Raw genomic sequence first — 15,591 nt, forward strand, 5'->3', positions numbered from 1 at the left:
TTCTACTTTAATATAATTTACGCTTATTTTCAAAAAAAAAAGAAGAGAGCTTTGGAGAGTCCTAATGTTGACTTTGACCATGGTAGTAGTTGTAATAATAAGAATAGTAAAAAAGAAGAAGAAAAAAGTAAACAAAATAATTGAGTTTAAGATGGGTATTAGACAGGTGAAATTTATTAATGCAGGGAATATATTGTTTTTTATATTGAATTTTAATAAAATAATTATAAAAAGATAATAAATAAACAATATATTTTAAACATAAAACTAACCATACATACTTGCATTGCATGTAACTTTTACCTAATAAGAAAAATAAACGTATACAATATAAGACTTTTTTTACATTGAAATTTGACTTTTTTTTTGGAGAGAGAGAGAAAATAAAAACAAAGAATAAAAAAAATAAACGTATATAATATAAGACTTTTTTTACTATAAGTTTTACTTTCTTTACTATAATTTTGGCTTTTTTTTTTAGAGAGAGAAAGAAAAAATAAAGAATAAACGTATATAATATAAGACTTTTTTTTACTATGATTTTGACCTTTTTTTAATTTTTTTTTTTTTTTAAAGTTTGTAACTGCTGTAAAAACACAAGTATTATGATGTATTATTGTTCATATGCTATAAATTTACATTTTTTTATCTATAGTAAAAATTTCTTATTTTTTTCTTCTTTTAATCTTCTACTCATGTGTAAAATGTTAATTTGTTCTTGTGGTTATGATTTGCAAAATATCAAAAATTTGTATAGAAAATTTGCTCTCAAAAGTTGAATCGGGTCGGATTATTTTTTTAAAAAATGGCCACTTATTCATTTTTAATCGAATGTAGAACTGAACTGATAATTTTTTAGGCACAACAATGTCTTCTCTTAAAAAAAAAAAAGAGTTTATATAGTTGAATTTGTTAATTTGTATTCATTATAATTAATTGTGTCCAATTTATATATTAATAAATATTTCTATTAACTTTTTCTTTAAAAAAAAAAATGGTGGTATATTTGACTGTAGTGCATGCATTTTCTTTTATGCCCCAACATTACAACAGAAAAAAAAAATAAAATAAAAAAAAAACCATGACATAATAAAGACTTGAAATCAAACTTGGAATAATTGCTTTTGTACTTTATACATGAATGTGAATAATTGAGAGAAATATGGTATATTATCGTGTGTGTGTATATATATAATTAGATATACGTATAATAATTGAATAAAAATATTCATATATAGCATATAATAATTTTGGGATATTATATTTATTTATGTGATAGTATCCATTGATCTGTAAATGAGAGATAGGTAAGTTGAGTAATGTTATATTATTTAAAAAAAATTAAGTGTGATGATCATAAGATTGTGTAGGTATAGAATTATTCAGTTGAAGAAGATTTAAATAAATCGATGTGTACTACTTATAATGATAATGTGTATTTTTTTTTTTAAGCGCCTATCACTTAAAATTTTTAAAATTAAACGTACTTAATTTGGAGTAATTTTGAAATAAGTGGCCTAAAGTGTGCGAGTAAATATAAAGTAGGTTGAAAATAGTATTGTTGATTTGTAGGGTTAATTATCATTTCAATAAGCAGTTAGAATAACAAATTCATGTATAAGAGTCATAAATTAGTTGTAATTTATTATATAAAAAATAATAAATATATAATTGTTTTCTATGTTATCATAAGTACTTGTGTTAATGTCTACCATTTATATGGTATTTGATTCAACTTCTTTATATAAACCATTTTATTGTTTATTTTTAGCTGTATTAATAAATAAAATATGCACTTTCTTTTTACCCATGTGTTAATGTTGTTTGATTAATTATAATATAATTGTAGTAAATAAAAGGTTTATTATAGTAGTACTTCAAGGATTCTCATTTTGATAGAATAATTAATGATCATTTAATTCAAAAAGAAAAGTGTTATATTCGAATATGTTGCAGTGATTACAAACTCATTATAAAATTATTTTTCAAAAATTTGGAGAAAGACATAATAATTAACTGGAAAATAATAATATTCTATTGAATAAATAGGCTCCACGCAGGTGTTTACAGGGTCAGTTAGGTTAGGTCCTTATTTAGGGTCTACATTTTTTTAAATCCAAAATAAAAAAAATAAAAAATTTGACTATGTTTCTATTTAACTAAAATTAAGTGTATTGTATAACGCATTTAGATTCGAGTCCAATGATATTCTTTTTTAATATTCATTTTTTATGTATATTTTTAAAAATGAGAACTCCAAAATTTAATTGACAACATACATATTTTCAGAGTCATATTTATTATTATTATTATTATTATTATTATTATTATTATTTAAAGAAATTGTATTTGCACTCATAAACTTAGAAAGATTGATTTTTTTTATTATTTTTATTATGCATAATATATGTTTAAATTATGCTCACTTTTTTTCTTCTTTCTCACACTCTAAAAAATTACATATATATTATATGAAATAAAATATATTTTAAATGTTAGGACCAAAATTAAAATAAAAAGATATATAAAAATTTTATTGGACTAAAAATAAACATATGAAAACAAGATAAAAAAAATTATTGAAATGAACATGGTAAAGAAATTTTTATTAAAAAAATATTAAGGATAATTTACAAATTATTATATATTTTTTTAATATTAGTGTTTATACTTTAAGGTGAGAGTTAGCATTGTAATACTTAATTCGAACTGTAATCTCAATTCTTACTAACTCACTTATTTTGATTTCGATTAATTTTATATACATTTTTTTTTACAAAAAAAAAAAAATAATAATAAAATAAAAAAAAAATAAAAATAGAGCTCTCAGCCACCAAATTAAATGGCTAAAATTCCTAGGAAAGCATATAGAAGCAAATGGTCAAATTAAATTGGTGATTTTATTTATTTATTTATTTTATTTTTGAGGTTGCTGAATTGTTGTTATTTTTTATTTATATTAATTTTTATTTTTGAGGGTGCTGAATTGTTGTTATGAGAATCTGATTCTTAATTATTTTGTGGTGAACACAAATTTAGCTTATATCCACTACCTAGCTTAGGTTCTCTTGCCTTTTATTGTTATTTTGGGAAATCTCAATAATAATAATAATAATAATAATAATAATAATAATTAATTAATTAAATAATTATTATTATTATTATTATTATTATTAAAAGGGTAAATACTATTTTGGACCCTCTGTTTTACAAAAGTTACTAATTGGACCCTGTGTTTTGTTAAATGACAAAATGGGCCCTGTATTTTCTAAAATAGTACAAATAGGACCCTGAATTGATTTTTTGTCAAAATAAAGTTTAATTATAATCCGATGTAAAAGTGTTATGACAAAACTGTTTACATTTTTTTGTATCTGTTCGTATTAAGTATTATCTTCAAGTTGGTTGTATTAAAAAAAGTTGTTAAAAATTAAGCTCAGGGTCCTATTTTTACTATTTTAGAAAATACAAGGTCCATTTTGTCATTTAACAAAACACAGGGTCCAATCTGTAACTTTTGCAAAACACAGGGTCTACAATGGTATTTACCCTTATTATTATTACAGGATATTAAAGTAAAACTATCTAAACACTATCATTTGTAATACTTAATCCTATAAATGAAATTTTTAGTTGTAAAATACTAAAAATAATTACCAATAAGATAACTAACATCTACACAAATATTGAAATATACACATATCATGTTATTATTAGTTTACATAATTTTAATTATTACAATATTAAATAAATAATTCTAAAATAGGAAAATTAATTAAAAATAATAAATAAAATCTAAAAATATATATTTTCATTTTTTTTTTCATTTTTATTATTTTCCTGTGACATGTAATCTTAATTTTCCATTTTTTTCTTCAAACCCCTCTGTGCAGAACAAGAGGCTTCTTCTTCTGCTCACGCTAGCAATGAGGCTTCCATGGTGTTTCATCGAAACCCCTTCGCCCATAATAAAAGCGATCTCCTTCATTTTGGTTCTCTTTCAGATTTTTGTTCGGATTAGATTGGATTTTTTTTAGAGATTGACCATTGATTTGAGAAAAAATAATTAGAAAAAATTAAGATTGTTGTGTTTGATGAATAGATGAAATTGGAGTTTATTTTTCTTGTGATTTTGTTAAGATTTGTTTTGTTCAATTTGATCTCGGTATGCTTACATTTGGTTGTGGTGATTGGTTCAATGTTTATAGTATTTCTCTTTTAGTGGTGGTGATAATGGTGATATTGCGAATAAAATAAAAAATTAGAGAAAGAAAATTATTTTTATTATTTTAGTTATTTCCAAACTTTTTATTTTTTATTTTTAAATTATTTTTATAATATTTAAATTATTAAAATAATATGGACCAATAAAAATTTAACATGTGTACACAAATGTACTGTCAGCAGTCCATCCTCGCACTTAAGAAGTGAGGTTTACATAAAAAAAGGATAAATATCATTTTGGACCTTATGTTTTACAAAAGTTACTAATTGGACCCTCTATTTTGTTAAATAACAAAATGGACTTTGTATTTTCCAAAATGGTAAAAATAAGACACTGAGCTTAATTTTTTACAACTTTTTCTTTAATATAACCAACTTGAAGAAAATTTTTAACACAAACAAATACAGAAAATGTAAACAGTTTTGTCATAACTCCTTTAGATCGGATTATTATTAAATTTTATTTTGATAAAAAATCAGTTCAGGTTTCTATTTGTACCATTTTAGAAAATACGGGATCAATTTTGCCATTTAACAAAACAAAGGGTCCAATTAATAACTTTTGCAAAACACAGAATCCAAAATTATATTTACCCTAAAAAATTTAGTTTATAAAGTTAAATGTTACCAAATATATAATTCAGTAGTATTATAGTCAATATCTCTATTATTTGCTCATGATAGAACAAAAAATTATTAAAGGATTTATGATAGATGTTGTGAACAATCACTTAACACTTTAATGTTTAATTATTAATACAGATTTTATTTTTTTAATATAAAAACGTCTTTATATTACTAATTAATTATTAATAGAGATTAGTATTTTAAACAAAAAAAAAAAAAACAACAATCTTATTAAAATATTAGCATTCATGCTTTTAGATTAGTCCAAATATTGTGCTCGAAAATGCTACGACTAGAGAGAAATCAAGAATTTCTTGCCACAACATGAGCAACTTAATTTACTGATCGTCTAATAAAACACAAATTTACAAAAGATAAAGATAAGAATAAAAGTTGACAATCGTGTAAAATTAACCTAAAAATAGAACACATTAATTAGTTTCCACGAATACCTTGAAGAGAGATCATGCTATCAGATTCAATCTCAATATTTTACCAATTCATACTTTTAATCCAACTAAGAGCCTCTTTGATACTTATAACATCAAAATTACCACCATGTCAAATGTTGAGGATTTTTAGGTTTAAACTTTAAATCTCTTCATATATATATATGCCCCCAATATTTTGTTCACTTAATAATATGATTCTAATTAACCATCAAGTTTCACATTAAAAAAATAATCATCAAGTTAAATTTTTTATTTTTTTAAAAAGAAAATCATTAAAAAAACTTTAAATTTAAAGGAAAAAACTACTTAAACCCCCTAAAATATTTATATATAGATAAAAAAAAGTCTAAATTTAAGAAATAAAATCACATTTAACTCCCTATATTTTATATAAATTAGTTTCATCACTATAAATAAAAAAAAAAATATATCTACAAATATTTGGAAAGAGAAAGCATCAAAATTTCTAGAAGTGCCTAATATAATATTATTAGCTATTTTTCTCTTCTCCTTAGAGAACACTATTTTTTTGTTTGTTCTCCACAACTTGACCACATTATATGTTTCCACTTACAATTCTCCTTTTGGACATAATTTTAATTTATATTTAATATTTTTTACACTAATTAATCATGTTTATTATTTAAATCTTTCATATAGTATTGGGATATGTCATAAAGTCTTTAATTTACACAAGATTTCTTCATTATTTTATCTTAAAAAAACATTGTGTACTTGCTGATAATATTATATGTCATTATCACAAGAGAATCAAGATCACAATAAAAATTTCTATTTATTCATACAAAATATCCCAAAAATTCTCATTCTAAGAAATAAAAAATATAGACTTTACTATGTTTATGCCATACAATATTCCACCAAGAATATAAAAATCTATTTGGAACTTAATAAAGAGTAATAGACCAAAAAAAAGCAAAAATTCATTTTGTAATACAAATTATTTATCATAAAAAAAATATTTATAGCTACATTATAATCACTCTTACTAAATTTATCTAATTTTGTGGGGGTTTTTTTTACTATTTTGACTTATAATTATAAAATTAAAAAATTTACATTTAATTTTTTAAAAGACAATATTTTTATTAGTGTTGGCTATAGTAATAGCCTCCACATCAATCTTAAGGGATCTGTCCCTGTGTATATATACTATTAGTATACATGTATCCCATGTAATATATACAAGTAGCATAATGAAATTCTTTTATACTTTGATTTTGTTTGTCTAAGCTTTTACTCATGCTTTCATAGTAACTAAGATTGTGGTCGAAAACAAAAATAAATCAACAGCTCAAAATAATTTCAGTGTATATTTTGATGATCTTAGGTTCTAGTTCATTTATTTTGATGATCTTAGGTTCTAGTTCATAACTAGAGTATTTAGTATAAAATTTTGAAACACAGTCCTCATATCCCTAAATTTTAAACTAGAAAGTTTCAATCACTACGAAATTTAAACTTAAAAGAGGTCATTTTTGTAAAATTGTCATCCATAAAGAGTATTGATTAGTAAATGAAAAATTTTATTTACACCCCAAAATTTTCTAAAGGCACCTCATTTTAATAATTTTTATTTTATATACAATTTATATCTTTAATTGTACTAAATTTTTTTAACTTTTTTTTTTTCCAATTCATATTCTTAAAAAATATACCTATCAAACAAAAATAAATTATATTTTAAATATTATGAGAAAAAAATTAAAATAAAAAATTATATAAAATTTTCTTAGAAAAAATTAAAAAAAAAATATACATGAGTTAGAAAAAATTATGAAAATAAAATCAAAGCAAGTATTGAAATTAACATAACATAATGTGAGAAAAAAATTTTAAAAAAATATTAAGAGTAATTTTTAAAAATTATTTAAGTTTATATTTTTTTTTTAATAATGAGGTGTACTTATCATTTTGTGAGGTGTAAATAGAACTCCCCTTAGTAAATTTGACAAGGTGTTAAATGTGACAAGCCAATAATAATAGTATTATGACCATTATAGAGTTTTATTTAATATTTAATTTGTATGGATATAATCTTCTCAAACCATAAAAATATTGATGATAATGTGTCGTTTAATTCTATATTCCATCAAGTTTTGTTGATGCGGATATCATATCATTAACACCATATTAGTAAGTAATTGTTTCAAAAAAATGAACAAAATATATATAAAAAAAAATACATGTTCAATAATTGTTATAAATTAGAAGAAGAAAAAAAAATAGGGAACAAAACACTATAAGGATTAAGAAAAAACCTATTAGTTCCAAAAAAAAAAATGAATTTTTGTTTTTCGAACTTTGACATATACAAAAAATTGTACCTCCAACCTTTAAGTCTGTTGAAATCCCAAATTAATGAAATTGTTGAATTTAAGAATTTTCATCTAATTTTACTAACAGAAAATTGATTCAAGAACTTATTTGATATATGTCAAATAAGATCGAGATTTATATCAAATAAGTTCGGGAAATATATGAACATTATTTTACATTAGAAAAAAATTAGGAAGAGTTTCAATTAATGAATTAGAGAGTTGAAAGTAGAATATCCAGTTTGTCTTAGATTATAAATTCTAAATCAACCGCACACATAAATATAAAAATTATTGCTAATTAATTAAGCACTTAACAATTATTTTACAAAAATTTTTACTTTTAGTCACAATAAAAGTTGTGATTAAAAGGAAAAAAATTGTGATTAATTATAAATTATTATTCCTATGTTGTGACTAAAAAGTTTGTGATTAAAGGTATTAGTCACAAAAATTTCAATTTATTGTAACTAAATATATTTTTATTCACAGTATTTGTTGTGACTAAAACTAAATTTGTGACAACTTGTAACTAAATACTATGTTTTAGTCAGTAACATTTTATTGTGACTAAAAGTCACATTTAGTCACAAAAAAATTTATGTTGCGACTAAAAGTGTAATGTTCCCGCTTCAAGCCTCCATTGGGCCTTACACCCACGGAATAATGACTCTTATACACGAGTACGTCACTCTGGTTGCTTTCTAGACTGATAACTAACTCTACAGACAACAAAATATGATATTGTCGTTTTGTACAGAAATGGGAGTTGTTATGTTTTTACCCCGTTTTTTCAAAATAAATACTACCTCCTCGATACAGTCTCTCCTCTTCCACACTCTCTCTGGAGATGGGCTACTACCACTACCAGACTCTCTCTCTCTCGCTCTCTCGACTTTTTTTTTCGTAGATCTTCCTCTGTCGCCGAAATCACAGTCCTTCCTCCTTCACACAGCATCACCAGGTAATGTATATATACTTGTAAAATTGATTTTATATAAGGTGCTTGTTTTGTTTATCATTATATTGATTGTATATCAATCTGTGGGTTGGACATTTTTAGATTAGTATGATCTCTCTATGATATGTATGCATAAATAGTAATATTTCTAGTCCAGGTTCACTTTTTTATTTAACGATGGAAGTAAAGGGTTTGAATTTTCCCTCGAGGATCGTGACTTTCCTAATAAAGCCCTAGATGAAATTATCAGTAGGCTATCGTTGAAAATTATGATAAGGTGTAGTCTAGAAAGCAAACTGTGGAGGCAAGTCATTAACAATTTCATCACATATTGCGAGCATAAGTACTTCCGTATTAAGGTGAAACGTAATCAGAAAATTAGTTTTCAAGATAGGATATTATATAACCTCTCCTTAACTCCTCTCACTGGTGCCATTATTCTCGACATTAAACATGGGATTGTTCTGATGAAAGTAGACAGTGGTAGAAGAAAGTTGTACCAGCTTTTTAATCCTGCTACCGAACAGAGAATCACTTTGCCAACCATACCCATTCCTGTATATCGTATTTGGCATCTGTATGTTGAATCGAAGACGGTTAAAGTCTTATTGCGTTGTGAGAGCAAGAAATATTCCAATTGGCAAGTCTACTTATACACCTTAGGTCAGCCGCACTGGAGGGCTTACAATATGAGTTCCCATTCTAATACCTACTCGACTTCGACTTCTATAGAGGCACAAACGGTGCATTTCCTCACGTCATCTTATACCGGAACGGGTGAATCGAGAGAACTTCTAGGCGGGGAGATATGACAGTTTCATTTTAAATCAGAGAGAATTGGTAAATGTTCTCTCATTCTTACAGAGGAGATGATGGCTTCCAAACCAATGTGGTGGGATAAATGCCTCTGTTTTGTACGGTTGCATTTGAGTGAGAAAATCCTCAAGGTGAAGAAAGTTGTCATGCATGATCAAGGCCATTTGATGCTAAAAGATGTGAATCTTTCTTTGGAGTTGTTGAATTAGATGGGCTATTTGAAAGAATCTACTTCTTTTCCGGACTATACTAACTCCAAACTGAAATTCGTGCTTGACAGTGTAGTTCGCACATTCAATTTGAACACTAAGTTCATTGAAGAATCGGGAAAGTAAGAGTCAAGTACATAATTGTACAAACTCAATCTTAACAACACACAAATTAAAAAATAATATATGTATATATATTCATTTCTGTTGATGGTTAAACAACTAAATAATTACGAGTTGTGCTAAGGCGTTTTCATCTGATATTGTCGTTTTCATATGATATTGTCGTTTTGTAGAGAAAAGAGAATTGTTATGTTGTTACCCCATTTTTTCAAAATAAATATTATCGCCTCAATACAGTTTCTCTTCTTTCACACTAGAGAAGGGCTACTACCACTACCAGACTCCCTCTCTCGCTCTCTCCACTTCTTTTTTGTAGATCTTCTCTGTCGCCGGAATCACAGTCCTTCCTCCTTCACACAACATCACCAGGTAATGTATATATATATATATATATACGTGTAAAATTAATTTTATATATGGTGCTTGTTTTGTTTATCATTATATTAATTGTATATCAATCTGTGGGTTGGACATTTTTACATTAATATGATCTCTCTATGATATGTACATATAAATAGTAATATTTCTGGTCCAGGTTCACTTTTTTGTTTAACGATGGAAGCAAAGGGTTTGAATTTTCCCTAGAGGATCGTGACTTTCCTAATAAAGCCCTAGATGAAATTATCAGTAGGTTATCGCTGAAAATTATGATAAGGTGTAGTCTAGAAAGCAAACTGTGGAGGCAAGTCATTAACAATTTCATCACATATTGCGAGTATAAGTACTTCCCTATTAAGGTGAAACGTAATCAAAAAATTAGTTTTCAGGATAGGATATTATCTAACCTCTCCTTAACTCCTCTCATTGGTGCCATTATTCTTGACATTAAACATGGGATTGTTTTGATAAAAGTGGACAGTGGTAGAAGAAAGTTGTACCAGCTTTTTAATCCTGCTACCGGATAGAGAATCACTTTGCCAACCATACCCATTCTTGTATATCGTATTTGGCATTTGTATGTTGAATCGAAGACGGTTAAAGTCTTATTGCGTTGTGAGAGCAAGAAATATTCCAATTGGCAAGCCTACTTATACACCTTAGGTCAGCCGCACTAGAGGGCTTACAATATGAGTTCCTATTCTAATACCTACTCAACTTCGACTTCTATATATGCACAAACGGTGCATTTCCTCACGTCGTCTTATACCGGAACGGGTGAATCGAGAGAACTTCTAGGCGAGGAGATACGACAATTTCATTTTAAATCAGAGAAAATTGGTAAATGTTCTCTCTTTCTTACAGAGGAGATGATGGCTTCCAAACCAATGTGGTGTTATAAATGTCTCTGTTTTGCACGATTGCATTTGAGTGAGAAAATCCTCAAATTGAGGAAAGTTGTCATGCATGATCAAGGCCATTTGATGCTAGAAGATGTGAATCTTTCTTTGGAGTTGTTGGATAAGATGGGCTATTTGAAAGAATCTATTTCTTTTTCGGACTGTACTAACTCTAAACTGAAGTTCGTGCTTGACAGTTTAGTTTGCACATTCGATTTGAACACCAAGTTCATTGCAGAATTGGGAAAGCAAGAGTCAAGTACATACATGTACAAACTCAATCTTAATAACACACAAATATGTAACGTCCCCACTTGAAGACACTATTTTAATGGAGTTTAAATTTATTAATTTTCTCTACAATTTTAGCTTTAATAATAGCAAAACGGGTCACAGTGGGTCGATACGAACACGACATGATTTTTTACGGGTCGGGTTAGGGTTGAGATAATTAGACACGAGTCAAAAAAACGGGTCGACATGCTTGACACGAAATATAAAGCGGGTCACATAAAATATGACACGAACACGACACGATGACACGTTTTGCCATCCCTAATCAAAAGTAAGATTAGACTCAGAAAAAACACAATGAACATATAATTAAGAAGCTCTAATCACAAGGTGAGCAACCCAATTAACAAATCATTTGACAAAAATTAAAGAAACATCAACAATACTACTAAAGGTGTATTGCAAACAAAATAATAAATAAATTAATATTATTTTTGAAATAAAAAATAAATGGTATAATTACACAAGACACCATTTTTTGTAAAAAAAAATTACATTTTTACATTCAAAGAATTTTTTTTTAATATTTTTACGGTTTTCCATAAAAAGAACATGAAAACAACAAGAAAACTACATAAAAGTAACATGAAAATAATATTTAAATAATATCAAAATAATAACAAAAAATAACATGCATATAACAAAAAATAATAACAAATTAACAAGATAACAACATAAAAAGGCCGTGTTTTCTGTAAATAAAATAAAAAAAAATCGTAAAAATATTTAAAATTATGTGAAACCGTATATTTGTAATTTTTTTTTTTTTTGTGTATTTGTGAAATTATCTTTAAATAAATATTGTGGATGTATTTGCTACAAAATTTAAAAATAGGACTTATTACAAGCCATAGATTTGAAGAAAATTAGGAATGTCATAGTATTTTAATTTGAGGGTCAATTATGTAATTTCATGAACTTTCTAAAGTTAGTTATTATTATTATTTTTTTTTTTTTTGCATTTGCAGCGGCGAAATTCAAATTCTTCAAATTAGCATAAATGAAGTGAATTACGTCGTCTTCAACCTGAACATGCCTCAGTTTTCTACCTAAAGGGGATGACCTTTCAGTTTTCTTTTGTGTTTGTTTCTTAATTTTAGGTTTTGAGTTTTAATTAATGATTTATTTTAATTGAATTTAATTAAAATATGAATAATAAATATTAATTATTTTATTTTGATTTTAAATTATTTTTGTTTTATTTTTAATTTTTAAATTAATTTACAAATAAAAATTAAAAATTAAATGATCCGGACTAATCACATAGTAACACGTGGACACTAACCTGGTATATAACGGTCAAGTACCTACGGAAGTTCCATACTAGTGACGAAAGGTATTTTTACCGCCAAAAATACAACTTAGGTATTTATCTGCTACTCGGTATAAAACTTAGGTCCATAGTTTTAAGAACCCGATAGAGAATACAAATCATTCGTTTCTCTTTAGTCTTACTTTCGATGCAACATGATATCAAATTTTACATTAGACAAGCTTTATTGTAGTCACATTTAGATAATGGCCTCGTAGCGTAATACGCAACACTCAATTTTCAATGTACAGTAAATCTATAAAAAGAGGAATTCATGGAAAGATAGCAAAATCGTTATGAGAGATGCGTTTGGAAAATACAATATATTCTGACTTGATATTTGTTGTGGCATGCTCACTTTTCATTTGACTTGCAATAGACTCATTTGAAGGGCTAGCAAAGATGAGCAGGAATGAGCAATGACTTGAGTTTAGTTATGGAGTTCGAGCGGGGTAGAATTCCGATCTTAAGCAAACCCGTCATGCTTGGCCATATGTCCTGTACAGTCAGTTGCATATCGGTGTTGGCAGTATTTGATTTTCTTGAGACGCATTGTCAATCATTAAGCTCACAAACCATGACCTGTGCTCACAAATACTAGCACTTATAAAATCATGACAGATTTTAGACCCCAAAATGCAAGTCAACTGTACTAATTCCTATTAAATCTCACCTTCTGAACAATGTATTGTCATGATAATTGTCTAACAACACACCACTCTTTTATTTAAAACTGAAGTTCACTCGACGAATTCAGTTCAGCTAGTTGTTTCGCAGCCCAATTTCCCAACCTCATGCACCCATGTTTCCTACAAGCATCCAACACTCTTGTTAGCATTGGAATTGTGGGTTCAAATGGCATCTCTTTTACAAAAACATCAAGCTCATCCATTTGATTGGAGCGACTGAAAAGTTCAATCATAATCTCATAGTGCTCAAGTCGTGGTATGATACCATAGTTGGTGCTCATTGAATGAAAATATTGACTACCCAATTCAACTAGATCTTCATGCAAACAAGCAGTTAAAACGGCTTGGAAGGTGACATGATCTGGCTTAATATTTGTTTCTTGCATTAAGCCAAAAAATTTAAGTACTTCTACACCTTTTTTGTGGGAACATCCTATCATTATGGAGTTCCATAAAACTATATCCCGTGAAGATGTTCCTTCGAAAACACGAAGGGCATAATCAAGACAACGACACTTGGAGTACATGTCAACCAAAGCTCCTGCAAGCACAATATCTATCTCGTAACCATTCCTGATAATGAAAGCGTGACTTTGTCTGCCTTGCTCAAAAGCAAGGATATTTGCACAAGCAGCCAAAAGGGTTGCAAAAGTAAATTTACTTGGTTGTGTCTCCCATTGCATCTCCCAGAAGATTGTCAAAGCTTGTTCGCTTTGGCCATGACAAGCATAGCTAGTCAATAAAGTATTCCAAGAAACATTATCCCGCAATTGACTCATTTGGAAAAACAAAACCCTCGCACTTGTCAAATTCCCACATTTACCATACATGTCAAGAAGGGCATTGCTAACATTGAGCTTGGAAAACAAACCATGTCGATAGACAAATCCATGAACCTGTTTGCCTGTTTGAACGTCTGAAAGACCAGCACAAATATTCAATACCAACCCAATAGTAACATGATCTATGTCCTTAGTTGTCATTCGCAATAAATGTAAAAAAGCCAAAGCCTCTTCCCACTGGAATGAATGAATATATCCTGCCAACATTGCATTCCATGATATCAAATTACGTTCTGGCATGTCATTAAAGAGTTCCCTTGCCTCGCTTGTCTTCCCGTTAATCGCATAACCCCACACAATTGAAGTCCAAGAAACCAAATCTTTTGCACCAGACTGCTCAAAAATTGCACGAGCTTGTTCCAGTTTCCCACATTTAACGTACATATCTATTAGGGAGCAAGAAACTACCTCATCAACATCAAAACACATCTTAATAGTCACTCCATGAATTTGAATACCTTCTCTAAGTGCAGAAATACTTGAGCAAGCAACAAGTGCATTGGAAAAGGTAAAGCTTAAGGGACTAACAGCCGCAGGAAACATCTTGAAAAACATGAAAATTGCTTCCTTCCCATCATTCATTTCAACATACCGCCTTACAATAACATTCCAAGAAACATCATTGGGGTTACGAATCTCATCAAACTTCCTACGTGCATCACTCATAATCCAACATTTCCCATACACATCAACAAGTGACGTTTCCAATATTATATTGTTACCAAAACCATACTTTGAAGTAAGCGCGTGAATCTGTCGAGAAAGACAAAGACACAGTAGTTTAGCACATGAACCTAAAACACTCGCAAATGTAATCTCATTGGCAAAAACACCGAACCTATTCATGCGCGAAAACAATAACAAGGCCTCCTTATCATAACCGTTCTTTGAATAAGCTGTTAACATGGAATTCCAAGAGCCGCCATTTCTAACTGGCATTTCTTCGAACAGCTCGCGGGCATCATGAACACAGCAACAATTACCATAGGCCTCTATGGCACGATTCAAGAGAAAGACAGGTGGGTCGGATGAGAAAGTGACCAAATGAGATTCAAGCTTTCGAGCCTCGACAATTGCGCGAGTTGAAGAAGTTAGCTGGAAAAGACGAGCGTAGACAGAGTAGGGAAAGGGTACAGGAGAATCGAAGAGGATTGAGACGGCTTTAGAGAGGTTGCCCAAGTTGAGAGTTTGGAGGATTGCATTAGTTACGGCTATGGTGGTCTTAGGTCGAGGGATTTTGCCATTGCTGTTGCTAGATATACTTTGAAGAAGATGATTCAGCTCAGAGACTTTGCTTACACCACCCATCGTTACACGAAGAATTTGAATTTTGCCGCTGCAAAGGCAAAAAAAAAATAACTAACTTTAGAAAGTTCATGAAATTACATAATTGACCCTCAAATTAAAATACTATGACATCCCAAAT

At 28.4% G+C, this 15,591-nt stretch overlaps 1 protein-coding gene across 3 annotated transcripts in view; it reads right to left on the reverse strand.

Moving 5' to 3' along the window:
* Positions 1-8,902: 8,902 nt before the first annotated feature.
* LOC115716357 (pentatricopeptide repeat-containing protein At3g26540-like) overlaps positions 8,903-15,591 on the reverse strand; it is a 29,010-nt gene continuing 22,321 nt past the window's right edge. For all 3 annotated transcript variants that reach the window (XM_030645990.2, XM_030645135.2, XM_061116108.1), the window contains one exon: positions 8,903-15,501. In XM_030645990.2, the coding sequence (XP_030501850.2) occupies positions 13,362-15,473 (2,112 nt within the window). In that variant the 5' untranslated portion in view covers positions 15,474-15,501 and the 3' untranslated portion in view covers positions 8,903-13,361. The remainder of the gene's footprint in view (positions 15,502-15,591) is intronic.

The sequence above is a fragment of the Cannabis sativa genome, chromosome 5 (assembly GCF_029168945.1).
Source record: "Cannabis sativa cultivar Pink pepper isolate KNU-18-1 chromosome 5, ASM2916894v1, whole genome shotgun sequence".
NCBI classification, from domain to species: Eukaryota; Viridiplantae; Streptophyta; class Magnoliopsida; order Rosales; family Cannabaceae; genus Cannabis; species Cannabis sativa.